A 25,743-nucleotide genomic window follows, 5' to 3' on the forward strand; every position below is an offset into this window, starting at 1 on the left:
TATTATAGTGTAATAAACCAGGTTTATTAATTGCGTGGCGCGAAGAGGAGAAGTGGATGACTAAAGTTCTCTGTAAATCAAAGGGTACATAGTCATAGTCACAACATATATGTAATAGAAAAATTCTCACATACTACTTTAAATCCACTAATTAAAAAAGTGAAAAAGTTCAACCAAAATAAGCGTGTTTGCAGTAACAAACATGGCACCACCATACCTTTCTTGATGGTGGTGCTGTGAAATCTGCCGCATCTATCGAAATGCGTATATAGAGCTTCTTGCACATTTCCTGCTATTTGCACATCGATCGCTCTATTATTAAACAGCAACAGTAACAAAGTAGGAGTGCGCAAACATTCAGGATTTCGAATAAAACGACGCTAAGCTCACCGCTTTTCAAGAACGAGCCTGGCGGACGCACGTGCTGTCACTTCAGGCGAAGTTGGTTCGCGATAAGTCCAGGAGTAGATGTGTTTAAAATTCATTGTGGGCATGGTGCTGTGGACGTCCTCAGTACGTCCCATAAAAAGCTCAGACGTTCAGATCTTTCTGGCACATCCACGGGATGTTTTGTGTTGTCTGGGACGTGCCTCCAGGCTGGCAACAGCAACAGCCATTTCGTGGTGGTATTCAGGGTTCATGTTGTTTCGGGGCTCTATCGCTCGTGGCTCCAGAGGGTTCATATTCCCAATGCCACCTGCCTCGGAGGAAAAAGGTTTCTTCGGAGAGCGCCAGCAGGGCCCCATGCAAGGGATTGAACAACGACTCACAGCATGCAACTATATACAGCTGCGTTAATTGTGCCGCCAACAATTCTCCAGCGAAGAAGCCCATGTGCACTCATGGGAGCGCGCACGGCAGCTTCGAGTCACGGCCTGTGTCTGGTAGCCTTATCACAGATGCAACTATAGAGTTTACTACAATTCTAGTACACTCTAGATGGAACCAGCCCCAGGTGGACCAATGGGCTTTCGGAGAGAAGGAATCATGGCAATGATTAAACGCTAATATGAACAACAGTTAGAAAAAAAATATATTACCTATGCACTCAGACTGAATCGGGGAGACTGGGAAGTAAAGACCAATGTAATCTGCATGGCTGGTCTGGCAATCTCCTTCAGCGTGCCAGCAGGTGAAATGAAGTAGAAACATATGTCTCATTGAATGGTATTTACTATTCAGATTGTATTCAATTCTAGAATTCACTATTAAAAATTATCAAATAGTCGTTTCTGCACTTCAAAGTCTCAAGGTTGAGATGACCGATGCAAGTGAGGACTGTTCCGAATGATTCTGCTGCTGGGAGAGTCACGGCTGTTGTGCATATCTCGAAGTGCACCAGTTTCTGAGCGAATTAATGCACGGGGGTTGATGACTTCTGCTTAATAAGTTCCTATAGCTGTCACTCAATATAAACGCCCCGTTTTGTCTGCTAACTTGATTCCAGCACGTAATTTTTTTATGGGAAGGGGGAGGGTGCAAACGTGTCACCACGTTTGCATCCCATTAAAACTGAGTGGTGCATGTGCTAGCACATTTATCTCCTTCAACGAACACAGCAGCTTTACATATGTATCTATGCGTGTGTGTGTGTATGATAGCGCACTGGATAACTGAAAGCAGCCGTTTATAATATACAAGCAGCTCAGTTGAGAGGACGTACAGTTGGGGTTGGGAACGGCATTACATGCAGGTTTGAAATATAAGATAAGCATAACGTTTTTCTGGGAAATAAGACTCGAGAATGATTCCATTTTCTTTACACCCCTACACAAAAAGCCGAAGCACACAGGTATACCTTATTTTTAATGCGAAAGCATTATATGCCCCATTAAGGCTAACCTCTACAGAGCAAATTTTCACGACGGATTTCTTTTGATACGAGTGGTTACAATTTTTAACGCGTGGATTACCACCTGGCGACGAGCAGTTAAACAAATGGTAATATTATATTGCCTAATGTACAATGAAAGAATGTGTCAACACGCGACGATACTTGAAAACTTTCAGGACAATATTTAAATAATAGTTCATATCGATTGAGCAAGAAGAAACATTCCGCAATTTCTTGATTAACTCGCCATATGATGACGTACACTTCAGAGGCGGTACCCTCTCGTTTATTGGTCACGTCCTCCCCGTCTTCCACCTCTGGCTTGGGAGTGGCCTATTTAGTGACGTAAGCGGCAAAGTGAACCCGTTCGCATTCGGAACCATTATAACATCTCTAGGAAACTTCAAGGCCTCGCGTACATTTATTTTTATAAATTAAGAAGCCGCTGTTGTCATAACCTCTGATGATGTGAAAAGTCATTAATCTTGATTAGAGTACAAACTCAGCAGTGAAAAGTGCAAAAAATTGCAGAAGGTTTGTAATGTTCAACCAATATTATTTCAAATAAACGCCTTTTTTAGAAAAAATGATGACCCAAAACACAAATGCCAACACATCCCGAGAGGGATGCGAATACGATTGTTACAATTCGATTAGAGTGGCCATGCTTGGACCACATGCAAACACATGGTAATCGGCGTGCTTAACGATCTCGCTCGTCAACATGAATAGACGTGTCCGTCACGAGGGTCAGAGACGAAACCTGTCATGCCGCCTTGCAACCCCTCTCATCCACCGCTGGGGACGTTCACCCCGTTACAGTCAGCCACCATCTCTACTTCGTCTGGTTTGCCCCATGTCCTGCAGTGGGGGAGAGGAGAGGGGGAGATTGCCCGGATGTTGGAGGGTATAAGAAAGCCAGCCGGCAGCCACTTGGAGAAGACTTTTGCTTTGCCATAGCGTGCAGGTGCATGCACGCTGAAAGTTTCTTGTATGTTTTCTTTGGAGCACACCGCTCATCCGTAACCATGTATTGAACTTGTGTTATTTGTTTTTACGTTGCCTCGTCTTCCCTGCCGGACCATCTCCGATGGTCAACCTGGTTCGAGCTCCAAGCAGATATTGTTGAAGGTTCACCCATACCCCGGCCCGTAACAGAGTATGTGTTATGAACAAAAGATTTTCATGGTCCCAAACAACGGGGGAAATGCAGCGATACACATGCCTCTCGGCCGCCATTGCGTATGGTTGCTCATTAGCATTATTCGCGCGACTCGTCGCACCACAAATTATGGCGGAAAATCTCTGCAATGGCGGCCCAGCGCAACGTCACGCAGCGTCAAATTGACGTTTACAAAACAGCCCTTCCTGTGACACTCCTCACGGTATATTCCTTCAGCCAATCAGCAAGCTGACATGGCAGCTATCTTGGACTGCCACCTCATATTCACGAAATTGCAGATGCATTGCACGAGCTTCTGCACGCTACTGCTCACTTTCTTTTTGAAGCGCTAACGTCGCAATATAGCTGCCAAGTACCAGAAAAAAGTATTAGTCGATAAAATTTGTAGCTCTACGTTGACGAAAACGCAACATTGCATTTTGCAAAACTTCCGCTTCCCGGCACAAATTTCAAAACACGTGACCTCTCGACTGCCAATCAGAGAGTCAACATGGCGGATAATGGCGGCCGTGCAGCCGCCATGCATGTCGAGAATAGAGCCCCAAGAGCGGGCGAACACCGCCACCTGTGTCGTCGACGCAACCCGCATGGAGTCATGGCCAGATGAGCTTGACTACGAAAGCGACGTTGGCCAATCAATGCAGAAGGTAAAAATGCACCTTAACCAATGTTATTTTTACACATAAAATAAGGCACCTGACCTTAAAAAGTGCGTACATAAGTGTTCGCTGTTCGACACAACGTATTTAGGTTGGTATACTCAATTTTTTTATAGTGTGCTGCTTGCTAGAGAGAGATTGTGACATCAGTTTAGAGATATGCGACATCAAACGTGCCTTAAAAATGCACTGTTGTTCCACCTACTTCTTAAACAAAATGCTCTTTTATGCATTGACGCACAAAAGTAACTGGAACGCCCATGTATTTCGTCCCACACTTTGGGAAATATCTTGAAACTGGTGTCATCCTGGCAATGGTGCACCCGAAGCGGGGAGGGGGGGGGGGGGGTTCGAGCGTTGTAACTCCCCTTGAGGCCGAGTTAACACCTACCCCCCCCCCCCCCCCCCACGAGTCCAGCCCCACCGGTCCAACGTGCACATTCAGTTCTCTGTTCACATTGCCATCACAATTCAGGAGGTGGCTTGAGGTCGAATTTTCCTCATTAACTCTATCACTGTCTTGTATTTATTCATTCAGTCTTAAATTACTTTGAGTAAAATGCTGAAGAAATAAACATGGTCATCATCCTTGGTGTCATTATAATATTATAATTATTAGGCATTTTATTTGGTGTTGGATTCCTCTGGTTAAAGCAAGGAAATTGCATATAATGCAAAGTGCTTGCTTCCCCCCCCCCCCCCCCCCCCACCACCACCACCACAAGAATGCAACCCCCTCCTGGCAGAGATCCTGGATGCGCTACTACATCCTGGAAATTAATTTCAAGTGGATACGTCTTGCAAGCTCACCGGCTACAATTTGTAAATGGCAATGTGTACCGTAAAGTAATTAATTAAGAAGTTTATTAGTGAATTTTTGTTAATCATTTGAATATGTGTTTCGATTTCTCGTGCTAGTAATGTCCGCCTCTTCGAATAATCCAACTTTAGGACAAGAATTATGCTATTTGACAGAGGCTATTTTAAAAAATTACATATGGAAAACTTAAGAACGATCATCCCTTATAACCATCCATATAAAAGTGCGACATCTACTTGTATAGCTTCCGAACACAATATTGTCCGGTACTCTAACTAATGTTAGCTTCATATGATCACAGAGGAAAAGGGGTAAAAGATCAGGCATAAGGCTTCACTGAAGCATGGTCAGTTCAGTGGTGCAGTCCGCAGATAACTTCTTGCTCTGTTTATGCATGTTCCATATGCTCTACGAATACTGGAACCATAAAGCTAAAGGAAACGTTCAGAGACATTTTCATAATAATTCACAGACCTGTTTGCATTTCTTTGACAGCGCAGCTCTTAGGCGCCCGTTCCTGCGGCGAGCGTCGGCGTTGTCACTCATAACCGAGCGAACGAGCGCAGCAAAGAGTGAAAGAGCGAATGCGGAGCGCCGCGGGGGATAAAAGACGCAAGGAGGAAAGCGGAGAGGATGGGGCAGTGAAACCATGAGGCGGAAAGCGGAGGAGGGTATGGTGAAAGCGTGAGAAGAAAAGCGTAGTGTGGCGATGATGGCTACGAGATGGCGCCAGAATAGCGCTCGTCATTTCGGAGGTCTGTCGGCGGTGGATGTGAATCGCGTCCACGCGTTACCCACGCACTGGCTCGCAATCTCCAGATTAGCGAGGCAGTCGTGCCACACTTCACTTTGTTTGCAACACACCGCACGAGACAGATTGTACACGCAAGCCAATACATTGCGAAATAAAAACACGTATAGAGCTGCACTCAAATTTCGCGTTAGGGAGTATCGTAATCGTCCGTGAATTTTTTTGGTACAAGGAGAGGTCACATCTTTAAGTCATGGGGGTTAACTTTTTGGTGGCAGCATTGTGACTTAAAACAGATACTCCTGACCTGAAGCATCCAGACAGCCGGGCGGTATGGCTTTCAATGCGGCAGCGTGTGACTTCATTGAAAAAGTTCAAGCACATTGCATCTTATTGTTTTGATTCGTTACTTTAGCCTGTAGTGAAATCAGATAATAAAAACAATCAATGTCTAGAGCTTTTTACAGCGAAGCTGTCTATGGTTAGGGTTCCGTGAATTTTTCGTGTCCATCAACAGATCTGCGTGTGCTCCCCAATTTGATGCAAAATCGCTTCATTCTATGCAAAAGCTTATACGTCTCATCACTTGGATGTGCATATTCAGTAGAGTAGTTATCAATAGGCACCATTTTCAAGATCAGTAGACTCTCACGTAGATAATAAGGGTTTCTCAAAGATTTGCCACTGAGCGACCCGCGTCGGCCATGTGCACGCTCGCACCACCCTCTCTTTGTCGTCATTTCAAGCGCTTGCATGCCTAGTTTCCTTCCGCTTTCCCGGTGTGGTGGTTCCGTCGTGCGTGTCTAGTTTCCTCTGGCTCCCCGAGGTGGCTGTAGTCTTAGGCGCGAATGTATGCCGCCGATCAAGACCACCGATCAAAATAAAGTGTGTGTGCATGTGTCTTTCTCCGGGATGACCGCTGTTGTGTCTGGCGGTCCTTCGGGACAAAAGGAGGCCAGCGCCGACTCAGATGCACCAATCTGGCGCCCCTTTCTCGCGGCCGAGAATTGTCACCTGGGACTGAGGGATTAGCAGTTGGTCTCGAGGCTATCTCATGCGTCGCTAAACGGCAGCGTCGCCCCTTCGGTGTGGTTCCGTGAATTACCAGCGCCGCCTGAACCACGATGAGGCCCGGCGCCAATTGCGACGCGCCAAACTGGCGCCCTTTCGAGACAGCCACCGCCCTCCCTGGTTCCGCGAACTGACCGCTATGGAGAGGCGAATCTTGAAAGGGGCCAGTGTCTGGCAATTCCGGGGGAACGACATCAATGTTCGGTTCCCAAGGTGTCAACCGCTGCCAGTGTTCGGGGGCGACCTAGCAAGATTGGAGGCGGAGCCCGGCGGGAAACGACGACACATCACGTGCGAGATATGGCCACCTGATCAAAGACTGTCATTGGCTAAGAAGAAAAAGTGCATTCCCTCGTCGTGTGAAAGAGGGAAATGAAAGGGATAAAAGAGGGAGCCTTGACCATGTAGAGAGGCTCGACCATGGAGAACGCTCGGAGATGTAAACGCTACTTCATGCAAAGATGTTAGCACGTAGACGGCTCCAATATCATGGAGCCCTGCTTGTAAAATACCGTGTACAGTGTATATAAACAGTTTTTTGATCTCCCTGGATAACTCCTCCTCTTGGCACCTGGCACGGCACCATACATGGAACCTTCGTGGCCGCTCGGACCGTCGACTTTCGCAACACCGCCGTCGTTGCTCAAGAGAAATAATATTTGATCATGCCTTTGATCTAAATTAATTCTGTGTCACCTCTATGTCGTGTGCTAAACTGCTTCGCTGGTAATTCACCTTCACAACAGTAGAATGGCGCGTGATTTTGTCCATGTAATACTTAAGTTGATTATTGATGTGCCTACGGGAGCAGCATTGGCATCACATAATCGAAAGGTGTTGGGCTAGCCGCTGAAGCTTAACATTCTGCCGACATGTTAAACGGCCAGTCACGAGCAGACCTGAGCCCTCCTTGGTCTGACCGATTAAATTGGCTATTGAATAGTTCCCTACTTGTTGCCAACCATAGGCCAATATTTGGTCTTGGTATATCACACATCTACAAATCGTTGTAGGTAGGAGCAGCACATCAAGTGTTCAGCGGAAACAAATTGTTCGCTGACGACATTGAGCGTGCAGTGAGGCCTGTCCCAGAGTTTAGTGAAAGCTGTAAAAATGAGCAGCATCAAGTTTTTTGCAATTCTGAAACCGGTACTATGAGGACCTCGGATGGTACGCTTGAAGTCTTCCATTGGAATCAGTCACAAGGCTATTTTGGTTAAAAAGTTAATTAGTCTGACTGAACTTGTGTAGTGAATACATTGAGTAATTTTCAAATGTATGCCTCTGTGGTGAAAACAATCAAGAGGAAACATTTAATTACTTCATCTCCCTATTTTTAAACAATTTCGAACGACTTTCGTAAAACAACCGGTGATTCCAAGTTTCATGATTTATCATTGCTGTTTATATTTAAATAATTCTTGCCATCATGAACAGGAGGTACTAATTGTCGCTAACTGTGGGGCCTCCTTCTGCACACCTATCTTGCAACTCCTACTTCACTACTGGCACAAATAAACTGATTCTGAATCCGCAGTGACCACAGTGTACTATTCTATCTCCCCACGTTTTCTATTTGTTTTAAAAAGCTCCCCCACCCCTTTTTTTGTTTTTGTTTTGCTCATCCTGGATTCATCCCTGTTCCAGTTCCACCGATATTATGTTTAGCGGCGGGCGGCGGCCGTGTGAGTCTACGGCGAGCTGCTTGGGGCTATGAAACAAGTGTAGTGAGGGCCGTCCGAAATGACAGGCCCTGTGAAGGAACATTGACGAGGGCCATTTTTTTTTCTCGCGGCAGAAAAGGCTATAGATGAAGCGAGGCTGCTGTCGGCGGCTGACCAACATGTGAAATCGTTAAGTGGCCTACCTCGAACTGGAAAGAGAGCGAGACGATGGTGAGACCCATGCCAACGTTCTGGATGCCTGACTCGATGGCGATGGTTTTGCGGACCGCATTTGGTCGCTTGAAGAGCCAGCTGATGAGGTAGCCGATCATCATACCCGCTGCCGGCATGACCACCGTGGCAGCGTACAACACGGGAGGGATGTTGTGGAAGATGTCGGGGAAGATGAACACCTCCATGATTTGCGTCACCACAATCAGCAGGCCGCCAAGAGTGCTCGACAGCTGCACACAAGAAGGCGCAGCATGCTGATTTTCTTGCCCTGCTCTGTGTTTAAGGGCCGTGAGAACAGTGTACTTGCTCATGAGCATTTCGCGCAAATGTTGGCTTCGGTATAATATATACATATATATATATATATAGAGATAGCCTCAGGAGATTAATGGTACCATGCGGCCGGGATTAAAGAAACGGACAATTGAGTGTGGAAGAAAGGCGCCTTCATACAAATTATGACGAGAATAAAGGTTACCCGGAAGAAATAAGATAGTATGAAGTGCTACATTACGCATCGACAACAGAATAGAGTTAATGTTCTAGAGCACTCTATTTCAAAAATTGTAGTTCGGCCATGCAGTTGACGTCCGTCCTGGGTATTTAAAGAAATTGGGGAGGGGAAGGGGCAATTAATTGGGGGTATTGCTTTGTGCGGCCAGAGCATTCTAAAAAATAGCATGTAACCGCAAAAGCAGGCCATGTGGTCTTTTCAGCACCAAAGCTCTGCTTATGAGAAACCCATGCGAGTCTCCTTTGTAGCTTCATTCTTCTTTACAGGTATATTTCAAATCTTCCTTTCACAAAACTGCCTGCACACCTTGTGAAATCTTGAACTAATTTGGCTACTAAAGTGCAAACATCATTACAGAGGCCCCAGAGGACATCCTCGCGTATTCCACGCAATGATTTTTACATACTCACGGCAACGTTTCTTGCTCGTGAAGCACTTCACAGCCGTCTTCTTCGTGTATGTTTTTACTTCAGAACAAGGGCAACATAATAAACTCGCAACATAGAGTTTCATTTGATCCACACACTTTCTAGATTTCTTGTCAAATTTTGAGTTCGATTCGCGGCCTCTAAGCGGTCTCATATCAATGATGCCATATGACCGAATGAAATGCGGCGACCAAGCGGACAGCCTCCTGAAACTAGATCAAATAACCAAAATGATTGCGCTGGCTTGTTCAAAGAGAGCCCAAAACGAGCGGAATATTTTGTTCATGTGTGTAGGCGTAGTTAAACATTGGTTTCGTCTTCACAACAACAACAACAACACGCTTGTTTTATGCACTGTAGGAAAGATGACTGATATTCAGGGACTCCGGAACCGGGGGGGGGGCAGGGAGCGTGGTCGCCCCCCCCCCCAACATTTTTCCAGAGGGGGCAGGGCCCCCCCACTTTCTGACCGTTTACGCTGAAACCCAGTTTTTGACAAGAGCTTTAGTTAAATTTTCAAACTGGTGGTTGTGTGGTCCAATGCTTTCCAGAAGGCCAATGATCAACTTGACGTACAACGGTGGCACGATGGCCGGTTAAGAAGCCACAAATTAATGCACGCCACTCAATATACCAGTAACAAAACTCTTGATTAAATCACAACTACGCAAACAGATGCCAGAAAAAGGTAGAATATTGATACACACGGAGATGGAACAACAACACATCAATGAATAAGAAACATTTCCCTCATGCCACCGCACTTCACTACAAAATAATACACAAGCCAGGCAATCACCGGACACTGTATATTTCCAAGCTACCTGTTAAGATCCAAAACTGACCACAACTCTTGCAAATGCGGAAAACCTGCACAAAAGATCGATGACCAGCTCATAGACTGCCCCCTAACAAGAAAGGAAGGACTACTCCTGACACGGAAATTTCCAAACACCACAGAATACACACCTGAAATAATCAAACACCAGGATGCATACCAAGCCCTTGATGAACTCGTAAAAAAGAAGTACATTGTACAGTATAGACCACTTATATCGTAACCGTTTATAGTGCAGTACTGGCTACAACGCAGCCTTTTACGACTCCATCCCATTTACCCTCCCATAGAACTCCATGTATACGCATACCGCTTACAGTGCCGCTGCGTGAGATGAAATACCGGTTATAATGCGGCTTCCGCGGGAAAATCTCGCCGACAAGGGCAGCGAGCACGCTTCTCAACAAGGTGCGCGCTTCCGGCTGGCTTATGCATTATTCAATGCAATCAAACTCTCGTTAATTCGGACTTATTTGGCCGCACATTGGTTAATTCGGAGTACTTTCGGAGCTCGATGAGCGAGGAGTGCCGCAAATGTACGACCCAAAAGAGCAAGAATGGCGCTAGCGTGCAACTGAAACGAAGCGGCGGAGTCCGCATCGCCACAGCCATCAGTTGAAATCGTACGTGAATGACAGCAACGCCGGAACGCTTCGAGCCCATTTGTGTCTTTAAAGCCCGTATTCTTGCGTTTACCGCTGCGCATAAAACTGCGTTGGCCGCGGGCATTCCTAACTGCGTAGTCGTCATCCACGATTGCATCGATAGCGACCGCGGTTTCGACTGCAGTTGTTGCAGCATATGGTAGTTAATTCGTCCAGACTTGGTGCGTGCGTCGGGCGCGTGCCTTCAGCACCGCAAAGTCGCCATTCATAATCGCGGTCACGGTTTTTTCCGCAGCGGTTGCGGCAAACAGTTGTTTCGTTTTGACTCGGTGCAAAGCTGTCGAACTTGAAGAGCACTGGCTACATCGCGATTATGTTTTCGCCAGCTCACTGGCGAAAACGTAATCGCGATGTGCACGCGATAGTACAAAGCATGTTTACATGCTTGGTCTACATGTTTTGCATACGTGCGGGGCTTGAAAATCGGTGTTTTGGTTATAGTGTGGTACCACTTATAGTGCAGATATTCGCGACTCCGGCGACTTACGTTATAAGCGGTCTACACTTACATGCTAGTCATGACTTACATGAGCTATGCTCAGACCTAGCTGACTTAGCACATATGCTCTGGCGGTGCCCCGTGTTACACGACGGCGACGATGTCACGTCGATCAAATGGGAGGCTGCCCTAAGCAGCCCCGATCTTGAAGCACAGCTATGGGCTGTCCATCGGGCCCGCGGTGCAGCAGAGAGGCTCGGCCTTTCTGTGCCGACGTGGGAGCGGCCCGCTACGTGCTGATGCGCGTTCCGAGGAACAATAATAAAGTTTTACCATACCATACCATACACTTACATGATTTGCGTCTGGGCTTGATTTTGCGTCTGGGCTTGGACTTTCACACCTAAGGGGGCACTGTTTTGACGGGGCCGCATGGCAGGCAGATTTATTGGTGTGCAGAAAAGGATTACGGACTCTGAACCATGGTTTGTGCACTGCCTAGACTTCGCACTCCAGGAGGTCGCAAGGAACTGCGATGTCGTCGGCAATGCTCTGAACATTGTAAAGGTTGTTTCCAATGCAATCCTCGAATTGAAGAACAGGAAGACTGTTTACTCGAGCGTTGTACTTCCTCCGGATAATGATGCCGGTGAGCAGGATTGTTCCAGGCCGAACACCCTACATGCTACCACTCTGTCCAATGAGGTGGACAGTAAGAGTAAAATCAATGGACAGGTGCGTTGAGAACTATGAAAGGGTGCAGGTGACTTTGCAGGAACTGGTGCAAGTTCAAAGCTCTCTCAGTGGCACCAGCAAGACCGATATAAAAGGATATGAGAAAGTACTAAAGAAGTTCGAAACATTATTGGGTATCAACATTTCTATAGCACTGTTGGGCCCATGTGAGGAATTAGCGAGGATGCTTCAACGCCCAGTTTACTGCGCTGCAGGAGCAAAAGAAGCAGCAGAGGCTCTTTGTGACCGCTTGTCAAGGCTACGGTCTGACGCCTGCCTCATGTGACATCTTATGGCAGCGGACGAACTCAAGAGCAACAGATCGAGTTAGGTCTAAAGGAACCTCGTGTGCCCAGAGTTTCGTAGCCGCCCAGAAGACTTCAATTCACATACAAGCCTGAGGAGCCTGCAGCGCTTGATGGCAAGTCATCACAGACGAAATAGTTTTTTTGCTGCTATCGATCGTATTACCAGCGAGATCCGATGGCAATTTGAACAGCCTAGCATGGAGCAGCAGATTAACCTTGAGCACATTTTAACTGATGCTGCTGATGGTCGAAGCTTCGCAGCAAACAACCTAAATGAGCTTTTAGGAGCACACGCTGTAGATTTTGACATCAGCAGGCTTTCAGCGCAACTCGTGCTTCTCCCAACGCTCCTGTATGACGACGGTAAGGCCGCAAGTGAACGCATTTTACAAATTCTGCAGGGGAAGTCTGCAGATATGCGTAAGATGATGGACCAGGTTGTGCGGTACCTGCAACTCATGTTTTCTGCGCCTGCGAGCTGCTTCAGGAGAGCGGTCTTCCAGTGCTCTGAGGCAAGTAAAAACATTTTTGCGCAAGCGAATGATGCAGAGGAGGCTGGGACACCTTCTCCTCCTCCTCGTGCACAAGAAGAGAGCTGCGGAACTGCACTTGGATACCGTTATGAAAGAGCTCGTGTCTGGAATGGCAGAACGAACATCGACCTTCGGCCTCCTTTGACAACTTCTCCTGCCCAATGCTCTCTTGTCATGCCAGCCATGAAGCTCGTCAATCTGCGATAATAGCTTTGTTTTGTGTAGCTATTTGTGTACTTGTGTCAGTTCACATTTGCTTCACTGCGGGAGCAAATGCAGAAATATTAAAAATGATTTTTCGCAGCTTTTGAACCTGTTTTGTCATCTGCGCCGCCTGCGCAGGTTTTCAGTACTGCTGAAATTTCAAACAATTTTTCAAGTGTATTACCAATGCAGAATAAGCGAGGATGCAAGTATGTACAATACGGCTACAATTAATTAAAACATTAATAATTGATGTCATTAAATTTATACTAATTATTAAAATAATAAAATGTAATGTAAATAAATAAGAATTGACAAATATTGAAAAAAATAATAAACAACATACAAAGACGACAATACTTGCCCCCCCCTCTCCTCTGCCAAAAATGTTCCGGAGTCCCTGCTGATATTCATTAGAACATTGAGGGATAACAATGAAAAACCGCTCGTCAACGTTGATTACAATGCTCTTTCGGTAACCATTTAAGGTAATGACTTTCTTGGGGTGCACTTCTTGTTTCCCAAGATAATTACGGATCCAAGTGAGGTTACGGATCCAAGTGAGGGCCAGTCCAGGCCTCATGACAATCTTGCTATGCAAAATTACTAATCACTGCGTCGGTTGTGCATCAAATTACTGTCTACCTACTGGTCTGCGCTAATCCGAACACCTCTGCAGGGTATAGACAAAGCATAGTTTTTGAGCATCAAATGCCCCAGCAGCTTTCTTCTTCATCTTATTGCCTCGCTGCCTTTCTGACTTGTAGCTGCTGCGACATGTGACTATGATGCACTTCCTTATGCGACATGTACAACGATTCATGGTGAAAGCGCAAAACAAAAAAGGGTGCCCGAAGAACTGATCGTAGCGCTCGTCACGAGTTTTTTAGCCATCCTGGTTTTTATCGTGCTTTAAATTGTGAGACCATCAACTCGCCCAGTTCACAGTTTTGCTGCACAATGCTTTCCCGCGTTAACGTAAACTGTCAAGTTATTTGCCACTAAGAAACAAACAAGAAAGGACAGCACTCTTCCCCCCCCCCCCCCCTCCCCCCCGCTCGAGCTGCTGCTGGGCGGAACGCGATCGTGCGCCTGCGCGCTGTGTGCTTGCGTACCTTGGTGATGTAAGGCGCCACCCGCGGGCAGAACCAGTTGAACAGCATGCCGAGACCGGCCGGGAGCGAGATGAAGACCAGACTCATAGCCATCTTGGAGTAGGGCACGACAATGTCGCCTGTGTCTACGTAGTAGCCGTACATCAGCATGTTCACCGGCATCATGCCCATGGCCAGCACCGTCGAGCACAGCGTCATGGCGATGCTGTGGGGGAAAGTAGGAGGGGGTAAGACATTTGTGGTGCACATATGCATGGGCGTCTGCCATGAACTCCGACATTGGAGTCTCAGGCATTTTTTTTTTTTTTTCTTGGTTGCCTTAAATCTGCTACACTGGCGGTCTGAGAGCTTTATTGCAAGCGAGGGCAAAAGGCTTTTTTTGTTTACCATCCGGCGAGCGCAAACGCTTGCTGCACACTTCTCCGCTCCGCTGTACTTGAAAGTACGTAGCCGTCGGGCGTCGCGAGCATTCAAACGGTATTTTACAGCGTAAGCTGTTACGGGCTCATTCCAATAGCCCATAACAGGTCGCGATGATGCGATGATGCCGGCGGCGTCCGCCGCGTAACCGCAATCGCCGGAAACGCGAAAAAAGTACCCGATTCCCGCCGGGATCGAACCCGCGCCCGCTGCGTGGGAGCCACATACAAGCCAGAGCGCTTGCTGTCGGGCCGCGGAAAATACCCCATAACATGGAGGAATGCCCCATAAGGCAAACGCAGGGGGAGACTATGACTCGAGTACCCCTTCTATAATTATAGTACACTGTAACCAAGGAGGTTATAAAAAAAATTTCTGGAGTGGAGATGCCGCGCCGCGGCTGACGCCGGCGACCGCCATATTACTCCGGGCAGAAAACAGCTGCGCCGCTTGGGCCCTTGCGGTAGTTCGGCAGTTGCGGCCTTTATCCACTCTTAGTGCTTAGTTACGGTCTGTTGAGCGGTAGTTGTGCGTTTGTAAGGGAACATCCAAGCTCTACTGAACGGGATGGTGAACGCCTGCGTCGCCTTCGGCTGGACGAATCGTGCGAAGCAAAAGTCAGGAGTAACGTTTCACGTCTAAGTAGCGCCAAAAAGCCTTCAATCGCTCGACCATGGCTGTGCACTATCTCCGTCGAGGAGCGCTGTTGTACCTGAAATCTACCATTTAATTGGTGAATATAGGCTGAAACAAGCTTTTTTTCTGCGCATGTTTGTGCGACAGGTTCCCGAAAGAGAAAACGCTGCGTGACGCATGGCAGCCCACTGCTCGCAGAGATGGCTGGGCGCCTAAAGATTCGGATATTCTTTGTTCAGTGCACTTTGAAGAGGGTTGTTTTGACCGGTCTGGTCAAACGACAAGGCTGCGGCAAGGCAGCATTGCAACCATTTTTCCAGCGTTTCCTGCACATCTGCATAAAAAAGCGAGTTCGTAAGAAATGCTTGCTGTTCGTATATATTTTCGGTGCGCTTGCATATGAGAGTCCGCTTGTCGAGAGGAATTATTTACTACTTATTTATATAAAATGATACAGCTCTCAGACCTGGCGGACGTCGTAGCTGCGTCTCACAAGTTGACTGTTTATAATTACGTGCATAAATATCGGCAAGCAACAGTTTCGCATCAAAACAAGAAAATAATTGACGTAACTGCTAAATAAGGAGTATTGCCAGTCACATATCATGTGTGTAACAACACGATATGTGCCTGGAGCAACAACAGTTCTTGTGCAGCCATACATATCCTATCTCGGCGTAATTTAACTTAGGCTGGATCGCCAATATTACTGTTTTCTGAGATCAGTTGCTGTTGCATGCCGTCGTGCAAAATTCCATACAAATCAGAGTTCATACAAATTTGTCTATTGCGGACTCACGATCTTTACAATATTTAAAGGCCATTATTCGTAGTTACTGAACCGTGCGCCTTAAGATCGAAGTGACATTATCAGAATGCCTTTAATTTTGGGCATTGGTGCAATTTTTTTTTGTTTTGCGCAGCCAAAAATATGTTTGTTTTGATGTGTTTGTATTTTATGTATGCCTGTTGAGTATTATTTTCCTATAGTAGATACTGTGATGCGCCAGGTAGTTATGCAATATTTTATTCATTTTTCCACCATGTTGTTTTATGCTTATTTTTATCAAAATAGCCAGGAAATAATAAAAATTTATTTACCACTTTACTGATTTCACCTTGTGCTTCGTGTCACTTCGGTAATGTGGCAAGCTGATGCGCATAAAAGGCGTTACAGCTTCAGCCCACGTATTCTTGCATTAACAACTGCCTTGTGGATTTGGCCTTAACCTGAGAAGACAAATATTACTGGGGATTCCTAATGATACAACTAGGCGACATGAAAGCCCTAGCGTCGCTAACTCAATGATACGACGGCCGCTTTCCAACTCTTTTACGGAGTCTTCGTCACTTTCTTTCGTCACAATTTTTTTCAGCAAAAATAAGTCACTATAAGTTCACCTAATTCACCTCTCTGTGCACGCATTATCGCCTCAGTTCAATTGCGTAATCACTTTTAGGCTGTTAAATGTGGCTTTCTCATCATCATCAACTAGACCAGCACCGCGTGTTCTTCTCATCATTACCTTTCGTTAAACTACTATCACCCAGCTAAACCCCTTTAATCCACCATTATTTACTCATAATTCAACATTATTACAGTCTTAATACACTTCATTCGCCTCTCTATATTCATTGTTACTTCAGTTCACATGCTTAATTAATATTGTATACTTAATAGTGGTTTTGCGCGCGCTATCGCCTCTTATCCTAAGAGGATCCTTTCGTGTCAACAACACGGTTTTGCAACGGCCTTGAGACGGACACCCCACCATGAGTTATGCATAAAAGCCTGTCGCATTAAAAACAACATCTGGGCTAAATAAATCATAGTATAATTCTCCCACTTTCATCATAAAACGCCACCACGAAAGCGCACTGGTTACGCTACCAGCGCGCAAGCAGCGCTCGCTCTTGCCTGGAGCAAGATGGCCGCCAACCGGTTTCCCAGGCTTCAGCCGGTCGCATGGGCGCGCATAGGGGATCTCCACTCCAGAAGTTTTTTTATAACCTCCTTGACTGTAACTCGAGCCTCCGCCAGTGTGGTGGCGCCATCTAGGTAAGATGCCTTCAAGCCCAAACCGCATGAGAGCGATTTTGTGCGCGACAGCGACGAGCGACGACTTCGACCGACGATACGGACCGTCGCGCGAGCAGATCGCTCGGTCTTTTCGCTCAATCGCTCGGTTCTAGAAATCTAGAATTCGTCGCTCGTCGCCCGGAAGTGCTATGAGCGACTATAGCCAATAGCGCAAAGCCGGAACTGGATATATACATCAGTCAAGCACTACCGATTGTCGCACGGAACGGGCAAACGACTAGATTTTGATACGTGCAAGGATTAGCGTAGTGCAAGACCTTTAGAAATATTTATGCTGCTCTTAATTTACACTAAAACACCTCAACTTAAATTATTAAAGCAAGCGTCACGCCAGTTTCGGCGAGTGTTTGCTGCCCTCATACCGGCAACACCGGGGAGACATCGCTCAAAGTCGTCGCTCGTATGCGGTACGACTTGTAGGCGACGAGCGACCGCGACAGCCATCTCCATCGCGTCGCTTGTCGCTGTCGCGCGCAAGATCGCGTGCAGACGACGATATGCGATTCAGACGAGGCGCGCAATCAACGCACTCCCGAGCTGCCGAGCGTCCGCCAGTATGCTGACGCCATCTAGTTAAGGTGGCTGCAAACGCGGCGCGCCCGACATGTAAGTTGTAATTGTAAGGCTTGATCGGACTCAGCAGACTGCTGTGATAAGCCGCAGCTCACCGTCGACGCCGGGCGGACAGTTCAGATGGTTCTCGTCAAAACGAGGCGAACAGACTGCCGCGAAGACCCTGTTGTGCGTGGTGCCCAAATTGGAGCTACTCTTGAGCTGCTCCACCAGTTTATGCTGTGACTGTGCTGCGTGTGCCGCGCAGGCCTGTGACTTTTTTTACGTCTCCGACTTTTGAGAAAAAGCTTCGTGTCGTACTGCCTTATACCAGGGAGGTCTTCAATACCACTGAATAGTTACCGTCGCTTAAAACGGACTTTTCGCGCGGATTTACGCATGCAGCGTGAGTTCAGACACGTCGTTTATTCCTTGTTTATTCGATTCTTTTATTTCGTCATTTTGCCAGATACAGATTTGTTCTGAGAACTATACGGTGACTATGCGTCATTGACAAATGAACCAGGCTTGAAACGAATATCTTCGTTATATGCTCACGACAGTGGCGTAACCAGAAATTTTGTTCGGTGGGGGGGGGGGGGGGGGGGGGGTCACGTTGCAGCGCGGCCTCCTCCTTATAGAATTTGTCGAGGGATCAAATACATGAATAATAACTGCATTGCCATTGCCATTGCATATTATATGCTGCAATGGCATTCTTGAGCGCTACGCACTGTCAAGACAAGTAAAATATGTGTGTTTTCACAAAATAATATATTCGTGTGTCCCAAAAATGGCGGCAGAAATAACTGATATCAATGCTTCCACGTTTTTTGTCTAATAAGTAAAGAAAATATCACGCGAACTTTAGAACTGTATCAGTTCGAAACGAGCAAAGCAGTGCATGCACCTGATATAAAAAACGTAAAGGCCATGAAATTAACAAGTTGAGGTCAAATATTTTGATGAATCTTTGTCATTAAAGAACCTTGTTTACATTTTTGTACATATGCAACGGCCCGAGAAAAACCTCAATGACGCTGTCCTTCGTTCCGATGTATTACGCAGGAGCAGCTGTTACCGTTCGTGTATTGTCAGTAATTGCACGGAAATTATAGTCGTAACTGAGAGTACATATAAAAAGCAGGAGTCCTGCTAAATATACATTAGAAATGCGAAGATACAGTGGAATATACAGATGCGAAGATACAGCTTGGTGGTAATCCGGATGGTAAAATTATAGAAAAGTCCTTTGAGATTGTCCTGTGCTTTTCGAACCGTTGGTGTAACTGTGCTAATATGTGGTCCATGAATAGACCTCTCCCTGTTTGCAAACAGCGTGACGTCACTGCGGGGGCCTCTCCCCTCTGCCGCGCCTCCGAAGCGGGCGCTGGTTGGCAAGAAACGTTCGTGCGACCTCTTCTCCCTGCAGATAAGCGCTGCTTGTATATCAAATGCCACGATCGTAAGTCCGGCATATTGCGATTTTTTGAAGTGGCAGCATTTCTGAACTGTGCTTAGGAAGTATAATCGTTTCCGTTTTACCGGTGCAACAACGTAGCGCTGTTGCCGACGAGTGCATGGTTCCCGTAAGTCAGCGTGTGGTGATTTCGTAAAAGTGCGCCTCTTCCGTAGATCAAACATCCACAAAAATATATTACTCCTCGAAAACGAACATTTTGTCACGGATTGTGCACATTTTCGAGGTGGCAAAGTCAGGGGCGGATCCAGGTTTTTTCTGAGGGGGGGGGGGGGGGGGTCAGCTTCTGTCAATTATGATGATAGTAGCCTTTCTTATTTACCGAAATTCACCGTTTCTACTCACGATAAACTCGCGTTTTATACGGCTAGAGCAACACCTCTAGCCCACCGTGGTGGCTCAGACAGCGTTATGCTGCTGAGCACGAGATCGCGGGATTCGCGGCGGCCGCATTTCGATGGAGGCGAAATGCAAAAATGCCCGTGTGCTTGCGTTGTAGTGCACGTTAAAGAACCCCAGGTGGTCAAAATTAATCCGGAGCCTTCCACTACGGCGTGCCTCATAATCAGAACTGGTTTTGGCACGTAAAAACCCAGAAAGAGGAAGAAGACCTGTAGCGAAACCAGATATCGATTTCTCCGAGCTTATAGGAAAAGGACGTTACCCAATACAGCCATGTGCTTGGCGGCTGTGCCTGATAATACCGGGTGTTCAAAACTGAGCTTTATGCTTTTCTTAAAATTAGGCACTGGGCTCACGAAGACCACCTGTGCAAATAAGTTATGTGGCCAGGGGGGCACAAAGTAAGATGATAATTATTGCTGTGAGCAGCCCAATTAACTAATATTGAACAATTATTTTTTGTCGACTGCAGTAGGTGGGTATGTTTGTATTGAAAACTTAGAGGCAGTCGTGTTTATTACTGCAGTAAATAAAAAGTTAATTATTCAATTTTAGTCAATCCGGCTGCTGACAGCGATAATTATGATCTCACTTTGTGCCCCCCTGGCCACATGACTTATTTGCGCAGGTGGTCTTCACGTGCCTCCCAGTCCCTAATTTTAAGAAAACCATAAAGCTTAATTTTGAACACCTGGTATATCTAGCCTGTATTGTTTCTTAAAATAAAATTTGGGATGATCTGTTGCAGGTTCGTTATAAATGCGTAAGCACGGGTCCGTCTTTGGAGTTCTGTTGGGACACCTTGTTTTCTTTAAGGAGATTCTATGTGTTCGGTTGAGACACCTTCGTTTGCTTTGGAGCTCCAACGCGGCAACCACTACGCTGGTTGTTTACGATATGCGAATCACCGCGTATGAAGACTCACGACGCCACCTACAAGAAGAACGATGCGGCGTAGTAGCCGAGAGCGCGGGCCAGCGCCTTCATGTTTTGTTTCCCACGCGACGCCATCCTTTTACACAAGGCGCGCATCTGCTCCCGTTTCTCTAACCACGCGAAGCCATCCTAGGCCCGCGCGCTGGCCTTGGCCGCTGACGTCACGCTCCCCCACTTCGCAGCCGCTGCTCGAGGCTTCGCCCCGCTCCGCAAGAACGCCCACTCAGATAAACGGATCCGGCTGCTTTGCGCCTCCTATGCTTAATGTACGACAATAAAACTGCGAAGTTACAATGAAAAACTTGCAGCGTACTGCGCTCGTACTGGATATTGTCAACATGTAACTGTGATCACAATGAGTGCTACAGTTAAAAAAAAAGTTGCCCATGCGTACTTCTTAGTTTAGCTGTTAGTTGTTATTATTTATACAGGGTTTGTCCGAAAAGTAATGTCAGTAATGTCGATTGAAAAGAAACTATTGATCAGATCGGTACAACACAATAAAATGTTTCAAAATAGGCTCCTCCTGCGTCGTTACATTGCTTCTAGCGAGATTTCCAATCATCGAAGGCGTCACTGACAGTAGGCCTCCTTAGGAATGTCCTTTATAGCCTTGGTGCAAGCCTCTTCGACTTTGCCAACTGTCGCGAAATGTTGTCCTTTTATGGGAATTTTCAAGCGCAGAAAGAAGAAGAAGCCTGGGAGAGCCACGTCAGGGCTGTAGGGCGGCTGGGGGAACCATTGGCATCTTTCAATCTGCCAGGAAGCGGGTCACGAGGAAGGCGGTGCAGGCTGCATGGTGCATTCTCATAGTGAAGTTTCCAATCGCCCCCGATAACAGGCCGGGTGCGATGAATCCTTTGTTTGAGTCGCTTGAGCACTTTTGACCTTTGACATGCTAATTCTGGCCTTCTTGGGGTGAGGGGACGCCGAGCTGTGCCACTTGGCACTTAACCTTTTTGTTTCGGGGTCGTATTCAAACACCCAAGTCTTGTCACCTGTGATGACATTGTGCAAAACGTGGGGGTCACATTCGCAAAAGTTCCAAACCTCCTGGCACGTTTCAACTCGGTTCGATTGTTGGTCGTCCATTAACATTTTGCGCGAGATCTTCGCGCACACTTTTCGCATCTGAAAATTAGTCGTCAAAATCTTGTGAATGGTATTTTTTGGAATGTTTACTGTCTGTGCCACTAAACGGACACTCAAACGAGGGTCTGAGTACAAAATATCTCTCGCGGGCGTCACATTTTCGTCGGTGATGGTCGTTGATGGCGGTATACAGCGTGGGCTTCATCGCTGACCTCTTCACAACCTTCTAAAAAGACCCTGTGCCCCCGGTAAACTTGACGTTGTGACAAACAATTATCACCAAGAGCTGTCTTTATAATAGGAACAGTTTCCTCTGCAGACTTGCCGAGTTTCACACAAAACTCGATGGCGGTCCTTTGTTCCAACGAGCGCTGCATAACGGCTTGCACGGTAAATGAAAATGAGTTGACGAAAAAATGCCAGGCCTGCGCGGCACACGCATCACAGTCACAGCGTAAGCTAGAGGAGCGTTTCGACAGTACTACCTAGTAATTTGAGTGAATGCGTCAGGAACGCGCTTGGGACGCCGTCGCGCGTACAAGCCGACGCGTTCCATCGCCGATGGCTAGCACCGTTCGGCCCAGCCAAGCGGCGGACAATGCAACTACGGCTGTCACATTCGCTCCCACTGCAACGCGCCCGACGCGGCCTGCTTGGGACTCCGTCACGCGTGCAAGCCGCCGCGTTTTATCGCCGGCGGCATCATCACGATCCGAAACGGCTATTGGAATGAGCCCATAACAGCTTACGCTGTAAAACCTTGTCCTTACTCTCCAGATGGTCGCAGACGACTGAGCGACCGCGCGTGCGTAAGCTAACTTCCCCCTACACCAATCCCAACTGGTCTTAGCGCGCTGCGACGTATAGTCGCTTCACAATATAATCACTGACATTACTTTTCGGACAAACCCTGTATATGAACACTTCAGCAAGTGATCTCTTTCATCAAGCAGGTTGGTCTCGGAACCGATGACAGCCAATGAGGCAACCGATGACACCCCAAGGGGCAACTAAGTTGTCAGGCGCGAAGGCACTCGCGCGGACATCGGCGTGCTTGGCAAAAGGGACGTCTCCTCGTTCATTGGACGCCACCGACGGGACGAGTAAGGCACCGCCGGCGCCAGGAGGTCGAGGTGTTCATGAGAAAAAATAACTACGGCAACTTCGCAACACCACACCCCGACGGAATACAACTAAGCTTGTGAGCGAGCTAGCTTTACTTCCACATGGCTGATATCACTGGTACTCGCGAAAAATACTGCTGAAGAATGCTAGTGGCCATATTTTTTTGCGACAGGGCCGTCCCGCTGTTGCGGGACGGCCCTGTCGCTGATGCGGAAATCTGAGGGGGGGTCAGGACATCCGGACATCCCCCCTGGATCCGCGCCTGGGCAAAGTGCTACTTCGCTAAATTCTGTTAAATTTGTTTCTTCGAACACAAATTTGCATTGCATTGTCGTGAATGCACTGATTTGCACCCCATTTACACTGTACCAGACGATATACAAGATAAAGTTTGCTGCTCTCAACTTTACAAGACCCAAGTTTTGCATGTTTATGTGCATCATCACGACATAGAGTCCGTACCATGAAGGCCCGGTGAATGTACCAATAACGAAAAAAAAAAAAAAAGAAAGTTCAATGTTACTTAAGACCCGTGAGATCTGCGTTAAATCACGATAATTTCAGTGGCTTGCCTTTAGGGCATTCCCCGTGGTTAAATGTATACACGCAGCTTCGGCAGCAGTCAAAACATCGTAGAAGTTCATTCATAGCCATACCTCTCACTCGATTTTTTTTTTTTTTTTGCGCACAGCGCGAATGATACCGAAATATATGCGCTCACTAATCATCGCGTCTCATTCAATCTCACCTGTTCAATAATTACGGTTCCTGAAGTTCTACCGGAGCCTGATCACTACGACTGGTTTATTACACGCAACACGCGTCCACAATCTCGCAAGCGAGACGTATTGCTTATCGCGTAGTACACACACACACACACATAATGTGGTCCGTTTCCCTACGTTAAGATGAACCGATATCGTTCTCGCCGCACACTTTACCACAACAAATGTGGCACACTTCCATGGAAAAGCCGATATTCTTCATTGCACAGTCCATCGCAGACCACCACCAAGTGGTTCATGTTCGCAAGTAGAAAAGGCCAGCGTCGCCACATTTTCATCATGCAGTTTACCACACGCCGATGTTCTCATACACACATTAATGCTAATCTGGCTGGCAAGAGAATTGTGGAGGTTCACGTAAAAATAAGAGAAATAAAAACACGCGTCCACGTGGCGCCCACCTACACCAACTAAAGCGCGACTGTACCACGCAGAAAGCCGGCGGCGGCTGTTTTTTGCAGACCAGAGGCACCGCACGTGCGCCGATGACGTCACGCTGTGACGTCGCCTGTGCGGTGTGACGTACCCCAGGAGAGATCTATGGAGTTAACACAGTTCTGCGGAAATATTCCTCAGCATTTTCTGATGCAACGCTCCCACGATCCTGCTGTCGGACACCGGTTCGTCGGCTGGGGATTTCCACATCCCCCGTCTTTTTTTTTTTTTTCTTTTTTTTTTTGCCAGTTCCTGTACTTGTGCAAATATTTTTGAGAATGAAGCAGTCGCATTCTTGCGGTCATTTTCGATAGCCTGCTGTACCACATCTATGTCGTCAATGGCGGCGCTCATGTCGATGTTCCTGCTCGGCAGGTTCTTTGGCAGAGGCAGAATCACCGCTAACACATGCTCCGCCGCATGCAGGCTCACAAGTAATACCGGTGACAAAAGTGCCAAAGCTAGACTATTCGCTTGAAGTGAACTTTCGCCACTGCCATTTAATTTTATCTCCTCTAGAGCCGCGATCACCGGTTCAAACAGATTAACAAATGAAAGAACTGCATCATGTTTTTCCACCCAGCGCGTTTCACACAATCCCAAAAGTCGCTGCCCGGTGGACTCAGGAGACATCGAAATTAACATTTCTCGTAAAACGTGTGAGCGGTTAGGAGATTTGCGGAAAAAGTGCTTTTCCGCAAATCTCCAGCTTTTCCAGCTTTTCGACACCTACCCATATATAGGTGTCGAAAAGCTGGTCGCCCCCCCCCCCCCCCCCCCCCCTTTCCGGAAAAATCAAAACTTTCGCCTATGAGGGCAGGCACTTTCGCCTATGAGGGCAGGCAAAGTAAAATAAGAGCAACCAGAAGAAAGTTAACGGCCTATTATTGAGACAGATTTTTTTTTTTTTTTTTTTTTTTTTTTTTTTTTTTTTTTTTGCGGGCGACAGGTCTGGCTCTCCGTGGCCGTATAGGGACTATGGTCCTATGGATTTAAGCAAAGCCCCCGCTGAAAATACTTGTATTATCAGAGCGCTTCTTCGCATGCGAGCAGACAAAGATATGAAGAACCATTTGGAAAGTTGCCCCAGTAATGCCTCGTATTTAAACCCGAGATGTACAAAACCAAATTATATAAATTTGCGGTGAAATTATCGAAAGAAAGCCTAGTTGCAAAAGTAAACGCTGCAGGCTGCTTCTCCGTACTTGCTGACGAAACAACGAATATTGCTGGAATGCTACCCATATATATATATATATATATATATATATATATATATATATATATATATATGGGTAGGTGTCGAAAAGCTGGTCCCCCCCCCCCCCCCCCCCCGGAAAAATCAAAACTTTCGCCTATGAGGGCAGGTAAAGTAAAATAAGAGAAACCAGAAGAAAGTTAACGGCCTATTATTGAGACTGCTTTTTTTTGCGGGCGACAGGTCTGGCTATATATATATATATATATATATATATATATATATATATATATATATATATATATATATATATACCCTTTGCAAACTATTTTCTATTGCTATAGCTTTATGGCGAAAGCAATTATATCGACACTTCAGGCCAATTGTCGCGGTTGTCGTCGCCGTGATGTTCCGCATTAAATCCAAAAGCCATATACATGAGCGACCCATATCCTGTGGGTGCGGGAAAAAGCACGCAACAGTGAGCCGAAAAGGATGGCGGCTTGATGGGCATTATTTCCCACGCGCTCAATATTCGGGTTAGTTGTAGGTCACGTAATCAAACGCGAATTGGAAGGAGAGCACG

General features: G+C 46.8%; 1 protein-coding gene across 1 annotated transcript in view; it reads right to left on the reverse strand.

Moving 5' to 3' along the window:
* LOC119436444 (ileal sodium/bile acid cotransporter) overlaps nt 1-25,743 on the reverse strand; it is a 187,406-nt gene that overhangs the window by 18,075 nt on the left and 143,588 nt on the right. Inside the window, exons 3-4 of the mRNA XM_037703293.2 lie at nt 13,996-14,200; nt 8,186-8,446 (exon numbers count right to left, since the gene is read on the reverse strand). Coding sequence (XP_037559221.1) covers nt 8,186-8,446; nt 13,996-14,200 — 466 coding nt within the window. The remainder of the gene's footprint in view (nt 1-8,185; nt 8,447-13,995; nt 14,201-25,743) is intronic.

The sequence above is a fragment of the Dermacentor silvarum genome, chromosome 1 (assembly GCF_013339745.2).
Source record: "Dermacentor silvarum isolate Dsil-2018 chromosome 1, BIME_Dsil_1.4, whole genome shotgun sequence".
NCBI classification, from domain to species: domain Eukaryota; kingdom Metazoa; phylum Arthropoda; class Arachnida; order Ixodida; family Ixodidae; genus Dermacentor; species Dermacentor silvarum.